This window comes from Chiroxiphia lanceolata, chromosome 7, assembly GCF_009829145.1.
Source record: "Chiroxiphia lanceolata isolate bChiLan1 chromosome 7, bChiLan1.pri, whole genome shotgun sequence".
Lineage (NCBI taxonomy): Eukaryota > Metazoa > Chordata > Aves > Passeriformes > Pipridae > Chiroxiphia > Chiroxiphia lanceolata.
In genome coordinates this window covers 28,879,430-28,899,873 of record NC_045643.1, presented here as the reverse complement: position 1 = coordinate 28,899,873, position 20,444 = coordinate 28,879,430, and the positions used below count along the sequence as shown (strand labels likewise).

At 40.3% G+C, this 20,444-nt stretch overlaps 1 protein-coding gene across 3 annotated transcripts in view; it reads left to right on the top strand.

Moving 5' to 3' along the window:
* ADCY5 (adenylate cyclase 5) overlaps window positions 1-20,444 on the top strand; it is a 206,482-nt gene that overhangs the window by 124,543 nt on the left and 61,495 nt on the right. For all 3 annotated transcript variants that reach the window (XM_032693459.1, XM_032693460.1, XM_032693462.1), the window contains one exon: window positions 1,323-1,444. In XM_032693459.1, coding sequence (XP_032549350.1) covers window positions 1,323-1,444 — 122 coding nt within the window. The remainder of the gene's footprint in view (window positions 1-1,322; window positions 1,445-20,444) is intronic.

Sequence of the window (20,444 nt, the reverse complement as noted above, 5' to 3'; positions counted from 1 at the left end):
ATTAGGATGGGATTGCTGACCCCTCTGAATCAGGGCTGCATTTGAGCCCTGCTGCTCCCTGTGCTGTTGAGAATTAACGAGCTGTTAGATAAGGTTAGGGACCTTCGTTTGCTCCACATTCTGTCTGTGTCTTCAGGAAGGAAGGCCCTTTTCTTCCCTCTACTCACTGCAGATAAAGAAAAATAATGACAAAAATGGCACAAGTTTATGGGATTCTTCAGGTATTCCAGTGCACTACCTGCAGGTTGGACCACAGTGGAGCTGATCCCAAAGGAGGTGCTCCCCACCTTCTTAAGCCATAGCAAAAACTTTGTTTGGACTGTAAGGGGTGTGACTGAGAATAGAATGAAGCTCTGGGCAGAATTCTCAGGTGTGATTCCTGAAACACACAAATACATCCCTGGGGCACAAATTGCCTGCAGGTTTAAATTCTATAACTTCTGTGTGAAATTGGCAACAATTTAGAATAATAAGCACTTGCTTTTGTGTGAGTTTGTGTAAGTTTTTAGGAAAATCACCAAAGTCATAGTTTTTGTCATTTTTGCAAAGTATACGGAACAGTTTGCAAAATGATGTTACAGAAGTCACACTAAAGCTATTATCAATAAATAAAAGTGCCAAGTGAGTGGCAAGGAGAGCCACAACTTGTTGATGACAAGGGTGGTTATTGAATATACTCTCATAGGTGAGTGGTTGGGTTTACAGGTCTTGATGCAATTGGGCACTAATAGTAGTTTTAAGCATAGAAGTATAATGCTGCTTTGTAGAGTTGGGCTAACTCTTCATGATAGTTTTATCAGGGCATTCCTATGACTTTTTAGCTGCTAAGAGCAGGTTTGTGCCTGCTGGGGGAATGTGCTTAGATGATTAGATAAGCAAGGAAGGAATTTTAAATGGTGCCCAAGGGTGTTGGGGTATCATTCCTCTGTTAGGTGAAGAACTTCGTGGTGGTGTGCAGAGGCTGTGTGGGAGGTCAGACAGTACCATTTATCAGAGTCCTTCCAAGAATGGTGCATAGACACTTTTAGAGTTACATGGTTCCTTCATTTGCAAGAACTGGCAACCATGAATCGTGAGCTCAGTGCATCTGGAATGAAAAATAATAATTTTTCTTCTAAAATCATTGAATTCTTATTGCGGGGTTGGGACAGAATTGCATATGACAGGTTAGGGGATCATCTGAAGGGTTTATGGAGACCATTTTGCTTGGTTGTTCTCATCTCCCACCAAACTGATGAGTCACTTCTCCCCAGTAAGGGACAAAGTGTGTTTGTTAACTGGGCAGCAGGTGTTTTAATTGGTTCATCTGTCTGACTCCACAGGAGCGTCTCCTGCTCTCTGTACTTCCTCGACATGTTGCCATGGAGATGAAAGCTGACATTAATGCCAAACAGGAAGACATGATGTTCCATAAGATCTACATCCAGAAGCACGACAATGTCAGGTAAGAACAGCAGCCCATCTCCCAGCCATGGGGCAGGAGGGACCCTCCCAGTGCTTGGCACTTAACATCCAGGGACAAAGATGACTGTGACAAATAAACCAAAATAAGTGTAAAGACTCTAAAGTGTCACTAGTTGACTTCTGAATGTTTGTTTATAGGATAGTAGGAGGATTGCCACATTCCTGCAATGTCTTCTTTTGGGAAACAGCTTTGACTGATTTCTTTTGTTAAATTTTCCTTTCCGTTTTCCTTTTCTGGAGTGAGCGTTGGTGTTTTTGAGAAGGTGATATGTTTGGGTTCAGTTATTTTTTGACAGTTACAGGCACCCTTCTGATAAGACCTGATGGAATGCAAGTCAAAGATTGGGAGCACTTCCCGCAGGGTGGATTGTAGATCACAGCTAAGGTTAGGATCTTTTGGAGTGGCTTCTGCCATTTTGGAATTACAAGCAGAGGGTCAATTAGTGACAGCCTTTGGCAGCTTCCCAGTCAGCCGGTGATGTGTTGCTCCTCGGTCTACCTGGATGAGAAGGACAATGTGACGTCCAATCTCTGGCAAGCCATGCAAAATCAAGCCCAGTCCATGTTGCTGGGGTAGTCCAGCCCCATGAGCGTCTGAATATCTGCTGGTTCCCACTGTCCAGTTTCTCAGGGAAGAGGCAATAAAGTAGTACTTTAGTGGCTTGATAGCTTTATAGGCTGCAATTACAAAGTTTAACTTAATCTTGATGAATTTTACCTCTGCTGTTGTTCCTGATCTCTTTGGGGATCACTTATGTCTCAGCTAAGCCAGGTCCTGGAACTGTGTAACAGCTCTGTCAGTCTATAAATACTTCTACAGAAACACAGGAACTGGGGAGAGAGAGCTTCCCTTCTTCCCTTCTCCATCTCCCCTTCCAACAGGAGTTTTTCTTGTAAATTCATTGTGTAACCCTTCTCTCTTACATAGCTTTAGTATGTTGGTGTTCAAGAAATAAAAGGGGTTTTCTTATCTCTCTAACATACTGCACCCTCCAATAGTTGATGTGGAAAAATCCTCATGAAATTCTTATGCATTCGAAGACATTGCCTTAGGATTGAGGATGTCAGGGATAGGTAATGTACAAGCAAAAAATTGAGAGTTGCTCACTGTTGAATGTAGACTGATATAAAAATCACTGAAATCAGGGCAAGTCTGTGTGCTTTGGGTTTTTTTGGTTGTGATTCAGTGAAGAGAGAAAGATCCACAGCAATACTGAAGACAAAAACATTATCAGAAATCAAGAACAATTTTCAGTGATGAAAAATAAAGAATATATATGGTGATGAAGGGGAGGGGAAGAGGCTGTTCAGTGTGCCCTCAGCAGACTACGTGCTACAGTAGATTAAGTTTTGTGTCTTCACATTCATTTCTTCCTTAATAACACTGAGCTTGTCCAAGAAGGTGTGTAAATTTCTTGAGATAGATAAATTTCTTGTGAATTACTTTTTTTCCAGTACTCAAAGGTCAACTTGACATTCAAACTGGGTGTGATTCATCAGATATGGCATGAGACTATGGTATTATATCTTTCACATCAATTTCCATATGTCTATTTGCAGGTCTGAAAGTTGTTCAGGACAGTCAAATTTTAGTAAAGGTGATTAACTCTTAAGGATGATACTGATTTAAAATTTCAGCTGTATGACTTACATAAACAAAAACCACATAAACAATAATGAACTAATTTTACAAATGAAAAATTTTAAAGGGAGGTGGGAATCTGATGGAACAATTGTGATTGGAAAACATAGCCCAAAGATAATGGCTGGTATGGAGACATGGACATCTCAAAAGATTCAACAAAAAGTGGCACATGGTCCAAAGTATGGAAAGAGAAAAGGGTTTGTGATGATTTTCAGTTATGGCTGTGAAGTAATGCGGAAGGTGAAACACATGTACGTAAATGGGTATATGGACCAGTCAGTTCCTTGGATTGTCCTGATGGGTAGCTAACAGGACACTTGCAAACATTTAATTTCACATCTTGTATATTTATTGAATAATTAAAACATTTATGTAATAGATTCACTTCTGCGACCTAAAAGTAATTTTAACTTTGTTCCTTGTGGTAATGAAAGTTTAGGAATCACATCCTTGCAGATGCTGACTATCTCCAGTGCAAAGGGATGCTAAGGTTTCAAAAGATCTTGCAAGGGGAAACAACTTAAATGATATCTTCCTCAAAGTGTGGGCTTTGTTGCCTGGTGCCTTTGAGGTCCTAAATCAAGGCCCACTGAAATCATGGAAAAGGCTGGAAAACTGAGATAAGAAACGGGAATAAAATAGTATGTGCTGAGAGCAAATATAAAGTAACTTAGGAACATCTCATCTTCATGTACTTTAGGGAAATGAATAACTAAGTAAGAATACTGAAAAAAGGAAACATGATTTGGAACAAATGACTCATTTCACACTAGGAGTTCAGCATGGAGCCTTTGCTCTTGCTTGGGCACACTGAAACCTCCTCTAGTGGGAATGACTGCGGATGATTTTGAAGCATTTACATGCACACAGAAACACACTGGAGGGAGGAGGTAGCATCTCAATGATGTTGATTAATGAACTGGCTGAATAAAAGCAAACATGCTCTTTACTTTGCACGGGGAAATGCTCAAGGGGAGGCTTTTGAGATGAGAACGCTCCAAGCAATTTTGTTTTGTGTTCGTCACTATTCAAAAATGTTGTAAGATCTAAGTTTTTATGAGCTAAAGGTTATTGTGTCAAGGCAATTGAGAAGTATGTGAAATTGGTGCAAGGGTGCTGTGCCCAGCCATTGAATCTGGCTTCCTGTTGATGATTTATCAGCAGGAGCATTTCCTCTGCAGTTCATAGGAGTGGGAAGGTCTGTGTGTCTGCACAGAGGTGTGGATTTTCCTTCTCCTTCTGTTGTATTCAGCAGTTCTATTTTCTCACTCTCCCAGATTACTTAAAAAGGTAGATTTTAAATGAAAGTATATTGGATGGGAATTTTCATTAGCTGTTGATTTAAAAGTTTGATTGCCGTTGTAATACCTGGAACCTGAGACCTTAATTTTTACTGGATCTTCAGAGTGAGGTTGCTTACCAGATTCAAAGTTAAAATGGAAGTAATGAGCCTCACTGACACTGGAGGTTTCCGTCCAGCTGGGTTTATCTTGAGTCATTTGAACTCAGGAGGCACAGGAGCAGAGCCTCCTGCACTTGGCCTGGTTTGACATTTTGTATGGGAGAAGTTTACTAAATTCTGCCTCAGATAAGATTAAATATTTTAATTTTCTGGGATGATTGGGTCTGGGCTTTTGAGACCACCTCTCATTTTAATTAAAAAACAAACCCAAACCACTCTACTATCAAAAAACATTGTTCCAAAATTATGCGAAGTTAATATGTGTGGGCTATTTTTTTTCTATTTTAAAATGAAGGGTCTTTAACTGTCCAGTTCTGCTGTGATATGCTTTGTTTGAGGTACTAGGTCACATGCCTTTTTTTTTTTTTTAAGGTTATACTTCTTTTTTTTTTCTTTTTTTTGTTTTTTTTTTTTTTTTTTAAGAAAATGAAGTCAATTTAAACCTGTGCAGAAAAGATCTCCCTCAAGTACTGGTAGTAAATCTGTAAAACACAGCTGTGATCCTTTAATAAGGGGCAGTTCTGCCATGATATTGCTTACTGTGTTGCACTTCTCTTAGAGGGAAGGCTATCTCTCTGTTCAGGGAAAGATTTTTTTATGCAAAATACTGTGAGTTTTTTTGACCTGAATGGGTAAAAGCAAATCTTTTTTAAGCCTTATCAGGACTTCCTGGGAATGAGTTCATAAGCTCCTGCTTATTGTTATGGAAAGTTAAGTTCAGAGACTAATTTATCCACAACGAAAATATAATTTCCTGTCGTTTTTGGCAGCAAAATTTGTTTCAGGATTATGTTCTTCTGAAGAATTTAGGGTGGTGATGAAACTAAGATGAAGATGTTTGGGGTTAATACACTCTTGATTCACATGAACAGAACCTTTTAACAGAGAAGGAAACCATTTCCTGTCCTGATTTATTGAATGAGAATTAACTTTGACAAATCCAGAACCTCAGAATGTGATTTGACCTTTCCCACATATGTGTGTGTGTTAAATATAAAGTCTATTGTCATAAGCAATCAGGAAAGGAGTTCCCAAGACTATGCAAGTAATTTTGGGTAAACAACAAGGTGAATTATGTAACTAAATTGGTTCATGTTATCATGAATGAGATTATGTTTGATAGACAAACCCTAAAATATGCATAGATAATATTGTTTATCTATCATGCTTCCCAGGCAGAATTTTAAATGTTTTACATTACGATTGCTATTTATAGTGTCTCACTGCAGTGATAATGGCTTTAATGTTATCTAGGTTTGGCCAAATATAGTAATCTCTGTGCTATAAAAGGAGGCTTGAAGTCCCCTGTAAAAGGATAAAGGTTGGCTTTGTCATTGAAATTCCTTTGATGAACTGTTTCAAGAAGCTTATTTTAGGGCTGGCATCCAAGTGCAGTAAAAGTGACAGTTTCCTCTCTTCTCCCCTTCACATAATTCTTATGAATCATGTACTCAGCAACATTAACCTGTTCTCAGAGTTTTTTAAATGTCTCAACAACTTGAACTAAACCATTTGCAGAAATGAAACAAACCATTTCCTTTGTAAATGAAAAACATTTGTATCTTGTCTTCTGATTTAATAACGTTCTAACACCAAAAATTTCTCCCCTTAAAAATGACCAATTAGTTGCACTTTATCTGACTGTCAGAATATTCAGACCAGCTGTACCAACTTAACCTCTTCCCTTATAGGTGTCCTGATGCTTAATTAGTTGCTTATGAAGTGTGTTAAATTCTTGGGTTGCAGGGTGCTATGGAATTGTGAGCTATGACATTTGAGGAAAATTTCAACTAAGCAAACATCTTTTTCCTCCCTCCTCCCGCTGTCCTCACACACAGAACATCCAGTCTTAATGTTTCTTGGTGGTAAAGAACTTATCAATGTAAACAGTAGAAAAAAGCTGAACTCTGATTGCAGTGAGTAGGAGGGTTCCCAGGACACAGCTGTAATTGGGCATGTTAGGGCTGTGGCCTCCCAAAGCAAGGTGCTGCTTAGTGGTATCTTCTTGTTTTGGGGGCTTGCTAACAGTGCCTCTTGAAATGCTAAATGGGTTTATAATGAGATATATCTTACCAAGCCCAGGTCAGACAGCAGATTGCCTTTGGAGGTGGTTATACCAATGGAGCACTTTTGCTCAGGAGCTCATCCAAACTCTATTTTCATGCTTTTTCATAGGAGGTTATTGAAGCTAAGTAGAAACCAGTTTAATTTTACTCTGCTTAGTAAATAAAACTACAGTATGGTAGTACTTCCAACAGTTTTTCCATGGATATTTTCACAGATTCTACAGTCTCTCATCTGAGCCAAAGTTTGTGTAGCTTAAATTTCTATGGAAGGGCTCTCATTGCCAGGAAGAGGCAGGAGCAGTACCCTTTTTAATATTTACTGTATAATCCATCTTTCTCCTCATCTTCTTTCTTTCTTGTGAGAAGGCAGAATGAAAATTGATAGTTTATGTCTGAAGATGAGGAAGAGCAGCATTAAGAAGGAGAAAGCTCAAGAGCCAGTTTTATCCATGTCTTACTTCCTAGTGCTGCCAGTCTGTGAGCTTTGATTTCCTCCCAGAATGTGTTCGTGAGTTGGTTGGTTGTTTCTCAGAATGGAGTCTTGGAAAGACCTCTCCCTCTTTTTCTTTATTTGAGGCATATTTGAGGCCCACAACCAGTAGAAAGTTACTTTTGCAGGTGGGTGGGGGAAACCGTGTAGGTTTTATGTGAGTTCAGAGGCCCCCAGCATGTAATTGCTGTAACTTCTGGTTGAAGCTGTGGGATGAGAAAAGTGAGTAGGAGGGAAATGAGCCTGCCCACGCCTTTCCCCACATGACAGCAGTGAATTTTACCTATGTGAAAACTCTTCTGTCTGTGTCAAGAGCCAGCTCCTTGGAGCTTCAACTGCACCTTCTGGGGGTGAGTCTTTGATTTTTAATGTTGCAGAAAATTTAACTTTAAAAAAAAAGTTAGCGGTAATTTTTAGGAAACATGGAAGTAGGTTTCACCCACAGAAGGTGAATTACTCTGCTCTTAACACGAGTAATCACTTGACTCTTCCTAGCCAATTTGTTTTCGAGAGGAAAAACCAGTGTCTTTTGGAGAGCAGCATTCAAGCTAAAATTCATGTGTAAAGAAATTCACTTATTTTGCAGCCATTGTTACACCTGGACTTGACATCAAAGCTGTGCAATAAGGCTGGCAATTAATATTAAAGGCGGTATGTGCATATGCACAGCAACCTTTAAGAAGAATAAATACTTGTTTAAGTGTGATCTTCCTCTTTGAACTGGGATTATATTGTGATCTTGGTCCCTACTGGGAGCCCCTGGTGTCTCCAGGGGCATGAGTGAGCCTTGTACTCTCTGAAGAACAAAAAAGACAAATAACTGGCTGCAAGGCACCCCACTGGATGCATTGCTTAAAACACGTGTGTTGTAATAAAGATAACATCCCAAAAGTGCAGTGTGCCAGGTGACTGCAGATCTGCAGCCACCAGCAAGCCATCAACAATTAGGAAGGGCCTGTGATGTATAATTCACACCCTGCTATTCTGAGTTTACACAAAGGCCTGTGAAGTTCACAGGGTGATGGATTGAAGAGTGTTAGATGTTTTAATGATGAAATACTGTGAATAGTAATTTGGAGAGAATAATGAAGGTGCCTGCAGAAGTTTACAGAGCAGTATTTTAACTCATCAGTGGTATTTGATTTCCCTTTTGTTTCAATAGTGCTAAAAATAAATTAAATTTTAAAATGTACATCTAACTGCTAATTGGCCTGATTAAAAAAAAATTTATCAAATTTATAGGGGAAAAAAAGCATAAAATTATGTTTATTCAACTAATTCACCCCCAGTCCTCTGTATTCTGCAGTAACCTTGACAAGAAAAATTGAGTATTCTCTGAACAAAACTTTACTTTTGTGAAGACTTGCTTTTACAGACTTGCTTTCCTCCTTAAAGACTTGATTAAATTTCAGTTGATGAACTGCTTTGTCATGTAGTTAACATGCAAAGTGGTTTTAAGAACTTTGAGTTTATATAACATTTGAAGAGGTTCTTGTTAAAATCATCCTACCTTTTTACTTCCTCCTTAGACAATAATGACTGAAAAGCAAAAATGAGTTAAACTTTTTAATCTGTAATGCACTGAACTTTGCAAAACTATTTAAAGCCATCTTATAGAAGTTATAAAACAGAGGCACAGTTTTGGAATGGAGATGGATTAACTTCTCTTGTCTTATACTATATTTATATCCCTCAACAATTGCTGCTAATTTGTGCATCTGTTCTTACTGGTGTATATATAATTTTGACACTGGATAAATAATGAATAAGAGACAAAAGCTGAAACCAATTAGTGGAGAAGAGCTCTCAAGTGGTCTGGCATCCTGTGACTTGAGTTAGTACATTGCTAACTTGAGTCTATGTCCTCCAGTAACTGAAAGTCATGCTGTATGTTTTAAACTTCCTCTTTTTTATTAATTTTGCTTTACAGTAAGTGGTAGAAAAGTTAGGGAGAAGCTGGTACTGACTGTGTGGGCTGCATAATTCCATAAATAGTGTTTTTATAAGAAACCAAGCTAAGAACAGGTCACTTCAGAAACAGAGCTAACAGAAATGAGGAGCACCAGAGGACTGCACAAAAGAGCACAGGAGGCAAAAGACCAAAGAGATTAAATTAATTTCATCTCACGCACCCCACTGGCATGGCATTGCCCTTGGGGAATGATAGAATTGCTCTTTTTAGAAAACAGAGATTTTTCTGTGTCCTTTTGTGTTTCTGTTACAAAGCCCAAGAAAGATGCACACAGTTTTAAATGGCAGAAATAAGGATTTGTAAGACTGTGGAGATTCTGAGAACTTGGAAGTTTGCAGATAGTTTTCAGAGAGTGGAAAGAATCGTATGTGTGATACTATTTAAAAAGCAAACAACATATAGGAATATAGGTATTATCTTCCCTGGCCAGCAGGGATCTTTGTGGTTGTTATATATGTGTTTGGCAAATATCTGAATCCCTCAAAAGCACTGAGAAAGTCTAAGAATGTTCTTGACCAGTAACCATGTCCCTATTTGAACCAACCTCCTTTAGTATATAAAGGATCATCAATGCTTGAAATCAACTCACTCAACTCCAGTTCTACAGAACTGACTCTGAAGACCAAAAACCTGTTGCAGTGATCACTTGTAAAACTTGAATCTTTGTGACTGTCATCGGAATATTCTCTCTTAGCCTTCTGTTGCAGAGATCTCCCCAGAAAGCAGAATGCAGAAGGCTGGATGACCAGGGCTTTGTTTGGGTGTAAGATCATCTGTAAATGCCTGTTTGTCCCCATCAGTAGTTGTGCAGAGCATCTGGAAGCACAGACTTGCCCTCTCACATGAAGAAGAAGCTTGAGTGTATGAGGAAAGGGGGAATTTTTCCAGCGGAGGTGCAGTAGTGACACTTTGATCCACTGTGTCAGCTCATTCTTTTGGAGTTTTTTGATTTTGGTGGTTTGGGTAGGTTTTTTAACTGTGAGCATGATTCTTTGCAGAGGCTGATCAAACACTGGCTCCATTCCTGCTCACTGTGAGGAATGTTGCTAATAGAAAGTTACTAGGACAGCCCTCCTCCTTTTGACAACTACTTAATTTCTGTTATCTCCCAGACCTGGCAGACTCATACATCAGTGTGAATGCAGGAGCACTTTGGAGAGATGCTTTGTGATATCCTGGACCATGAAGGAGCTGAGAGACCTATATCCAGAGCTGATGGGATATTATGGGGAGGGGAGGGAGGCAAAAAATATAGTAAAGACAAAAAAACCTTGGAAAGAAAGGAGCAAATTTACCAATTGTTAGTAATGACTGGAGGAAAGGAGAAGGGAGAAGGGAAACCAGACGTAAGCAGTTTTAGATAGCGGACATTCATGTGCCATAGCAGTTCTGGTGGAGAGGCTCCAGTCTTGGGAACATGCACATCAATGCACTGCTGCTTTGTGCCTTGGCTGTTTCCAAAGAATGAGCTAATAAGAATCAATTTGTTGAACAAAACAAACAAATCTTTGGCTTCTGCTCAAGGGAACTTGAGCAATTGCAGTTACAGATCAGTCTTCAACAAAAGCCAAGAGCTGATCCATAAAAGTATAATTATTCTGTTTCATTTGGAACCTTTTGTTCTGGATTGCATTCAAAACTACTGTAAGCCCCTTTGTAAGATTCGTTTTCTTTCCAGGCAGGAGAAAAAGAGGCCTTTTGATTTAATAGTTCTACTTCTTTTCAGTTAAAAAGGAGAAAAACTGGAAATAACTCACATAGTCCTTGCTTTTCTTCCCTAACATGCTTCCCTTCTGTGGAATAGCAGCCTGCAGGTCATAGCTTAGGATGACAGGTCTCATGTAGAGACAAAGTAGTGTTATGGAGTATAAAAGCTAGGCGATATTCTGTTTTTAAGGTCCAGTATTCTTTGAAATTTTCATCTGCAAACTGAATAAAATTTTGTTATTGAAATTGGAAGTGGTTACAAATTTCTTGTAATGCCCAGAAACATTGAAATTGCAGATGTGGTTTACCTGCTGAGCTGTTTTTTCTTGGAAGTATGTAATGGTGGAAGGAGTAAATTGAAAATAGTATCTTGTCTGAAAAATTAAAAACTGAGATTGACAGTCATTTCTTTCATTTAACTGGGTAGTGAGACTGATTAGAGTTCAGAGATGCCTGGTTCCCATTACAGAAACATCCCAAAGACTAGATCTTGAAGGCTCTGCCCTGCCTGGACTGCTGAGGAGTTGTGTCAAAGAAACTATCAGGGAGTGTGTACAACCACATGTTCTCTTTGTGCTGGGACTTCTCATGAGTGCTGGGGACTTCTCGTGAGTGCTGGGTGTATCTGCAGGGGGAGCGAGTGCTGCATTTTGGCTGGGGCCAAAATACCAAAGGGGCCTCTTTATGTTTCCCACTAAAATGAAAACCCAGCAAAATTAATTAATTCAGTTGGCATTCCACGTGGCAGAAAGTGCAACCCAGAGATAGTGAAGATCTGAAGAGACACAAGTGATGAGGTGTGGCAATGAGGCACACCGTGCTCATCTGGGAGTGTAGAGGCTCGACCCACATGCTGGTGTAGGTTATCTGGATTTGGTTTTCCCATGTACCAGAGGGCATTTGAGGCCACATCTCCTAGGAGAGTTCATCAATGAAGAAGGCATCCTCATTCTCTTTTGTTAATTGTTTCATTTTTTTATGTAGAAGAATCAAACCCCGGAGCAGTGGCTTGAATCCCACTGTCCCATGTCACAGAGCGCATCATAATCAGTAGGGCAGAGCGGAGCGCTTGCTGTCTTTGCCTCTAATTATTCTCAGTATTTTATATGTAATGAGCAGCTGCAGCATGAGGTCCTGAGGGCACCCCTGTTCCCAATCCAAAATAGCCAATTGTCCAGTTCAGGCTGGATTCAGGCAGAGGAAAAATTAGATCCATGTTTTCTCACATCTCGGGTGAAAGGTCTTATGGGACAGTTTCCTTGCTTGCATTCTCACTCCATTTCCTTATAAATAACAGGCATTTCAAAAATACTGAAAAATCAAGAATACAAATTTCTGTATACATTTCGGTACCTTAAAGATGTGCCAGTCTGTTGTGACAGGCTAGTGGTATGTTATCTGGCAGGAATTTTGGTTCCCAGGAAAGATTTGGCTACAGTCATGAAGAAGGCAGTACAGATGTGGTAGGGATGGTCTTAAATGCTGGACACATATGGTTTCTTATTGTAGCTGCTGACTTAGTCTGAGCCCTGTCTGTATTTCTTAATTCAAACAAAAAACAACCAAAAAAAGAAATTAAATAACAGTCAAGTGTTGCTGTAAGATGCTATCACAGGGCTCAAACTGAAGTGAAAAATTACCTGCCAGGGTTTCTAACCTCAGTGGTCCTTGACTAACCACAGTATGTCTGAAGTAGCCAGGAGATGCAGAGGCCAGACAGTTCCTGGGAATGATTTGCTTTTGCCTTTGACTGCTGTTAACTTCTTTTCTGGTTCTGTTTATAAGGATTCTGGTGACTGGCTGTTGTCAGCAGGATTTTTTTTTTTCAGTTGCATAAGGACTGAGAAAACAGTATCTGTCTGACTCTTCCACAGTGAATGGCTTTCAAGTTAAGCCGTGGCTGCAGTTATTGTGCTCTAGCTGTGACACTATAAATAAAGTTATTAACAGCAATATGTAAATGGGTTTCTATTTTTGTTCCCTGTATTGTTTGCAAAATCTAGGGCAGTTATTCAGTAAGAATCATCTGCTGTTTAGCACTGAGCCTACCAGAATTTGATGCTGTGTGGGCTGCTGCTTTTCTTTCTTTCTTTTTCTTTCTCCCTTTCTCTGTTTTTCTCTCTCTTTCTCCCTTTCTCTCCTTCTCTCTCTCTCTCTTCCTCCCTTCCTTCCTTCTTTCCTTCCTTCTTTCCTTCCTTCGAAGCTTCCTTTGCTTTTAGAATCCAGCACTTTTGCCAGTTTATTTATTGTACTATATAAGAAATAGAGTAGCTGTACTAAGCATTTTCAGGCTTCCAGAGAGTGGCTTGGTACTTAAGAATAGAGTCATCTCTTGGTATCTGAACTATAGGAGCATTAAAACCAGCCATACAAACACCAAATATCACAGCTGCCATTTGCCTTTGTGCACATCTTGCATATTCCAGTTTGTCCAAAGATCTTTATGGTTTGTGTTTTGTTTGCGTGCTCCATTTCCTTCCAGTGCCCTCTCCATTGCTCCAGGTCTGCCTGACAACCTCAAGCCCTGTTGGTGCTGGAAACCTGAATTACCAAGTTAATTCAGGCAGTTACAGCACAGACCCCACGGGAGAGAACAGATGTGTTGTTTAAGAAACACTTTACTACAGTCATGGCGACTCCTGTCTGGAAGAGCAAATTATTCTAATCCAAGGCATCTGTTAGAAACCTGAATGTGTCTATGCTGGGGACAGGATCTGTGTGGCTGTTAGCGTGGACACTGTAAATGACATTTCACATGGCAGTTTGTTCAAACTTCTCCCTTCTCTGCAAGTTAATTTAGCTCTGGCTCCCCCAGATCCCCTACAGGAAAGTCCCATCCTGTTTGTACTGTGACTCATTAGCCACAATTTTATTGCCAGCTGTGTTAGCCTTCAGATGGGCATGTGTCCTCCCAGGCACTTAAATTCCATTTCATGCAGCTTTGTGAAAGGCCACAGTAACATTGGGACAGTAGCAAGCTGTGTCTCCAGTTTCCCTCCTCACTTGAAGTAGCAGATAGTTTTGTGGTGTATATGACAGATGAACATACAGGAGTGTTTTGAAGTTGTGACACTCACTGTTCTGAACTGAACTTATCCTTTCAAATGCCAGGCACTATATTTTGGTTTTTTGTTTTTCATCTTCAAGCCAAAATTGCTGCTATGCAGTGGCATAGAAAGGAAAGAGAAATTAGCTAGGCTGGTTTTGCATAGATGTAGAAAGATCTGACACAGTAGCTTTCCTCTTATTTTTATGGTCTGAGACACATTACCATATTTAAAGTGGTCTCCAGGGTGGCTTTCTATGCTATAGAAAAGATCTGGTCAGACTCTATTGATTTTATTGATATTAGTTCACTGGTAAACTAATAGCTATTTACAAGAACTACATTTGGAGATAATATTTTGCGAATATTGAGAGCAGCAAGCAAATGGCTTAGTGAAATATCGTAATGCATTAACAGAGAAATTAAATTTTCTAGTGGAAAATGCAAGAGAAAAGCCATTTCTTTATACACAGATCTATTATTCTGGTGGTGGCAATTACAGTAATTCTCTTGAAATCAAGTTAAAATTATATGCCTGCTTCATTATGAGAAAAAACCACTGATTGCAAAAATCAGGGGAGATTCAGTGGAAAGTTAAAGAGATTCACAGATGCAGTGGGCAGAGCTGCCTCACCATGGTCCCTGCTCCAGCATCTCAGGAGTAGGGTTTCTGTGGATGTTTCCTGGACTTGTGAGGCTAGGATTCACATTCCTGCTTTGCCATGGTTTTCCCTTGTGTCCATGAGCACCTTTATGTATTTTCTTTATTTACCATACTGCTGTCTCTGGAAAAAATAGCATGCTGTTGCTTTTCTAGCACCTATGACATTTTAACAATTGCTTAATGCCAGTGTTTACTACCTATGAAATCACGGACGTATGCAAAGGATTTGGAACGTGAGATATATTAGAGGCTGAGGAGATGCATAGAATTTCATATTCCCTGTTCAAGGATCATCTTTGCAAAGAAATTCTCACTTAGTGAGCTTACCCCGAACTGCCTTCTAAGGAGGAGTAGTTTTAATGCTGCTATCTATTATACATAATTTAATTATATTTACAGTGTTACTTCATGGCAGCTGGAGTTTTCTGGGTGACCAAAGGGAACCAAAGATACATGTCAGCTCAAGTGCCACTGATCAATTGAGATGTGATGGTAGACCTCATCTTAAAAAGGAAACAAACCTCTTAGTGTTAAATTGTATTCCTCGTAAAGTTGGGGGAACTTTACTCGTGAGTTGAGGGTATCTATTCATTACTGGTTCTTATCAGGTAAGGAATATCAATGTTGTGTACAACAACTAGATAATGAGTTCAATTTGCTGCCAGATTTTTTCCTTTTTTGTTTTATTCTGAAATTGCAACCAATCTCCCTTCTCATTGAAAACATCATGTGCTTTATTATTAAATTTATTATCAGGTTTGTTTATTAATTAATAACACATTGATCCCTCAGTTAATGAGCTGTACCGTTTTCTTTGAAAATAACTGACCCAGAGTTATATCTTCATTTTAAAGTTCTCCACTGATGTTGCATTGGTGTCTGTCAGAAAGGTGGCGATTATAAAGTGTGCACAGTTAAGTTTCTCTAAATATTTTGGGTCCATTTCTCTTCACAGTTTCATTGGTGTAATTTTAGAAACACAACTGCTCAATTACATTTAAAAATCTAGAAATGAGGAGGCAATGAGTCAACTCATCTACTGTTCCAAAAAGGGCAGGAAGACTCATGTTCCTATTCTTCAGCACTCACTTTTCCCACCAAATGGCCACTTGGTAGTCTTGATCTAATAAGCTCACAAACACCCTCACAAACACACAACTGTTGTGTGTACAGTTGTGTGTACAGAGCATCACATCACTTGTCTATTCTCAGCTGATCCATGAAAGAGTCTGTGTGTTTTGCTACCTACTCACTTTGGGAAAGGCACAGTTGCTCTTTAATTTTTTAAATTATGACATTTATATACTAGTGTAATGCATTCATTAAGCAATGACTTTCCAGAGGGAAAAACCCTGACATGACAGAGCAAATAAGTCCCAAAAGGACAGGGCACTGGGACAGCTAGTGGAAAGAGTGAAGTAGTAAGTTGGGTTGAAATGACTGCGCATGCAGAATTACTGCAGCTTTTTGATTAGGCAGTACAAAAGCATTGTTGTTTGCATAAATATCCATGATATCAGGGAACAACAGATTGAAGGCAGTTTTCACAGCTACGAAGAGCTCATTCTTTCTCCATCAAATACAAAGGCCTTAGCACTATGTAACAGAAAGCATCACAAAACCTGAGTAGATGATTTAATCTCTGTACCATGTGCCTGACACAGGATATACATGTGAAACTGTTAACTGTGACAAAATTTATTACTCTCTTGCCTTCTCTGACAACTGATTGATTGTTGGCATACAACCAACTTTAAGACAACAGGTTGTCTTTTGCTTTAATGCTCAAGTTTTTCGTTGTTTATCTTTCCTACTGTGCTGCTTCAGTCACTTTTGCAAGCTTTTCTCTTGAATAGAGGGCAGGGAAGAATAGTGCCTTCTTGCCCTGAATAGGCTACAGCTGTGTTCATCCCTTCTTTCAGAATTCTCTTAGTTCTGTCTTTCTTCTTGTTGGTTTATGGCAGGATTTTAACATCAGTGATTGCTCTAATCCTGGAAAACAGACTGCAGGAGTGCTCACAGGAAAAAGCATACCTGAAGTTTGAAAACCAGAAAATAACATGGCTTTTCCTTTCTGTTTTATGTGCAGTTATGGATTTCAGGCTGTCTTGTGGAACAAATGAATGTGAGATCTAGTTTGGTGTGGGCTGGATTCAGCTCCAGTTTGGACAGATCTGCCAGCTCTTTTGTACTCATCGGGCAGATCTGGGTGAGTTTGGTCTTGCTTGGAGCCACAGCCGAGACACATGGTCAGGGTCAGTAGTATCTGTGGTTCCTTCCTGCAAAAGGTCACACCTACCCCTCAACTTCGCCTTCTTAAAGTTTCTTGGAGATGGAATGGATCTGCTGTCTTTCTCATTTACATGGTTTTTTCCCATGACCAGAACAATTGGAAAAAAATTTGCATTCCCATCGGTCCCTTCTTAGATACGTGAAAAAGGTCCATAGTTCCTCCTTCTTAATAACACAAAATCTCATTTAGGATTCTTGAATTCCTTTTTTAGGTTTAACAGGCAGCAGCATCTGATTCGGCTGGCAATAATGGAGTAATAAATTCCTTTTATCTCAAAGACATCTATAATGTGTTCCACCTATAGTTTGCTGGTAGCCACTGCATATCTATCTTTATTTGGTTTTGCCTTCCTCAAATAGTTTTTCTTCCCAAAAGGCTATTTATTACTCCTGTTTCCAGTGAAAAATCAATCTGGTTAAATTTAGCCTGCTGAAATAGGGAAAACTTTTAACTCAAAATGTTTAGAGGGAGAGGACAGCAAGTTTTTCATGTTTAAAATAAAAAAATGAGTACTGATGCTGCTTAGCTATAGCTAAGTTCCAGTAGCTGGGGCTGCTACTCAAGCTTGTAAACTGCAAACCTAGGAGGTCATGGAGGAAAAACTTTTCCTTGCATGACTGGTGCATTCTTCCCCTTCTGGCTTGAGATTTCAGGATCTAAATTTCTTCTCATTTCCTGTGTTGACAGTGAAGGACAGACCACGGGCATTGAGGTGAGGAGCTCTGACCATGATGGAGAGTACGGTGCCATTTTTCTCAGCAGCTCGTGAGCGCCAGCAGGACCAGACAGTCTCCATGGGGCATTCCCAGGAGCACATTCCTAACAGAGCTGCAGCCACAAATGCAGAGCATTTGTGCTGAGGGTGTGCATCTCCCAGCTGAGCCCCCCAGGCCCTTCTAACCTCCAGTAACACTCACTTGAGAGCAAACATGGGAAAATCAAGTAAAGGCAGGGCTCTGGAGTTTATATCTTTGCAGTGAGCCATGCTGTTGTCATGCAGTGGCTCTGGATGGCAGTCTGCATTTTGCCACCAGTGTCTTCAGGAGGCCATCTGGTCTCCTGCTTCTTTGTGGGTTTTTGCTGTCACCAGATTCAGTTGGCATGGTCTTGTGAAGTGAACTCCTCAAATATGGGATGTGGGTTTGGTTTACATTTTTGGCAACTTGGGAAGAGCAGCAGGAGGCTTTCTGCCTTTTGCTGTAAAGAAATAGGTGAAAAGGCTCACAGTTTTCTGGCGTTTTGGTTTTGTAGGGGTTTTGTGTGTATTTCCTCCTATTTTGTGTTATTCTCTCTTTTGAGTATTCCTTTGCTTATCACAGCATTTGTGTACATATGTGCCTTCTCACCCTCTTGAGCAAGGGGGAGCCACCAGTTAAGATGCAGCACTGTCATGGTGCAGGACAGAGTCTCGCTTCCCAAGGGGGAACTGTGTCAGCTGATGTGTCACACAGAAGTACCAGGGCTCATTTGAAACAATAGGTGATTTCCAATACTAAATGAATATTCTCCAAAATGACCATTTATGTTTAGGACAGAGAGCGGTTTTTTTTTTTTTACTGTTGGGGTTTTTTCCATGAACATAGGAAAAGGAAAAATTTTAACCTCTGGTCTGTCTGATGTCTTGCTGTTCTGGAAAACATTTTTTGCATTACTAAGGCTAAGTTCTTAGGCTGTCACATAGACATCCCTAGGGAGAAGGCTGATGTTCTGTTGAGACCTGTGTTAGTCTAGAAGTAGCTTGCAGTACTTGCTGGACCAGTCACTGAACTGTCACTCAGCACGATGATCTATGTGGGCCACTTCACTCTCCTTGGGTGGGCTTTGCTGCCTACACATGTTGCCTGATCACAGTCCTCAGCTTGTTTTGGTTTGTCCTTTTGTTGTTGCTGCTCTCAAATTCAGGAGGGAAAGAGCATGGCGAGATGTCCTCAGTGTTTCTGGAGCTGAAATCCTATTTTGTGCATAGGGTGGGTGGAAGAGAGAGCACACAGAGGACTTCTGTGCCAACCCATCCCCAAGTAGCTATAGTTAGGAAAGAGAGACTGGGTCTATCTTGATGCTGTGTCTATCCTAGGAACTTCTAGATGAACTTAATACTATGTTTATGCCACTAGAGCTGGAAAATAACTTCTGGGCTTACAGTGCTGGAGAGGAAATGGCTGTTAAATGGACATCCAAGTGTGAAAATTTACTCATTTACTGAACTGCTCAGCAGATGCTCCCACCTTGGAGATACTCAAAAGACATCTGAACATGGCCTCTAAGTGGCCCTGCTTGAGCAGAGGGTCAGACAAGATGACCTCCAGGGATCCCTTCCAAACTCAACCATTCTGTGATTCTGTGAAAGCCTGGTTAAGAGCTCAACACAGCCTTTTGAGTGAGAGTTTTGTCATCTTCATCCCAATCCGTCCTTCTCCTTTATTCTTCCTTGTTCATAGTATGACTTAATGACATGTAACACCAACAACAGTGGAATGTGTTGGAAAGTAACAGTAGCACCCTGAGACATTGTTCTCACCATTAGCCAGGTGAGTTCACTGACAAGTGTCTGCAGCAGCTGGTTTCCTTTTGTTACACCTTTGCTTGTGAATGCTTGTATCTAGTGAACCATGGTTACTTTATTATGACACATTAACTTTTTCTTCCCTTGTAGGTAGCACTGGTTGTGGTAAAATATCATGGCTTTGATTCACATCCAGTCAGATGCACTTTGCAGTTATTATAAGTCATTAAACCTCACCAAGTCTGGGGTTTTGTTCTGTTTCCCATGCAGTGCCTGTGGTGTTTGGTTTCCAGCAACACATGGTGTTTATATTCATGACTGGCATTACCGTTGTGATGGTGATAGGGTTTGTGTTTCTTGCCTTGCTTGATTTATGTTGCGGCTGGCGTGCATGGCACGCTCATGTCTCGAAATAGAACACGACTGGTTTTTTTGTTTTTACATTAGAAGCACTGATGATTTAATTTAGCATTTTGAATAATCCTGCATTTACAGGGAAACCTGTGTTGTGTCCCTCCTTTGATAACTGTATTGGCTTCAGACATTAAGGGCTGCACTTCAATCTCTGTAGATGTGTGTGGTTCTTAAATGTCTCATGTGGTTTCCTGCTTCCCACCTTGTCCTTGACTCTTCCTACTCCTTACGCTCTTCTTTGCTTTCAGCCAAGATCTCTCCCCTTGCAGCACTCTTGCTAAGAAAGTTCTGCTTTGCCATCTTTTGTCATTGAAAGATCCTGTGATGCTTCTGTCTCAGGGTAGGTCGGTCATGCAGTCACAGCAAGGATCACCTGACTTACAGGAGATAGTTTGAAATGCCCTACAGTGGTAGGACCCCCTGTGCAGAGGAATAGACCTGGACCTGTCCAGGTATATCTTTACTATTGTGTGAATGCATTACAGACCAAAAAATGGGAAAGCTTAGCTCAGCACATTGGGAATTTTCTCCTTGTCTCTGCATCCCAGCTGTGCCTCCCTCCATTTCCCCTCAGTCTGCCTGTAAACTGTGTAAAGCACTGTGCAGGGAGCATCCAGCACCCTGCTCATGGAGGCCTCACAGGTCACCTCACAGTGGTGGTTTTGGTAAGAGCCAAGCTCAGGCAGAGACTGAAATTCCAGTCGCAGCAGCAGCAGCC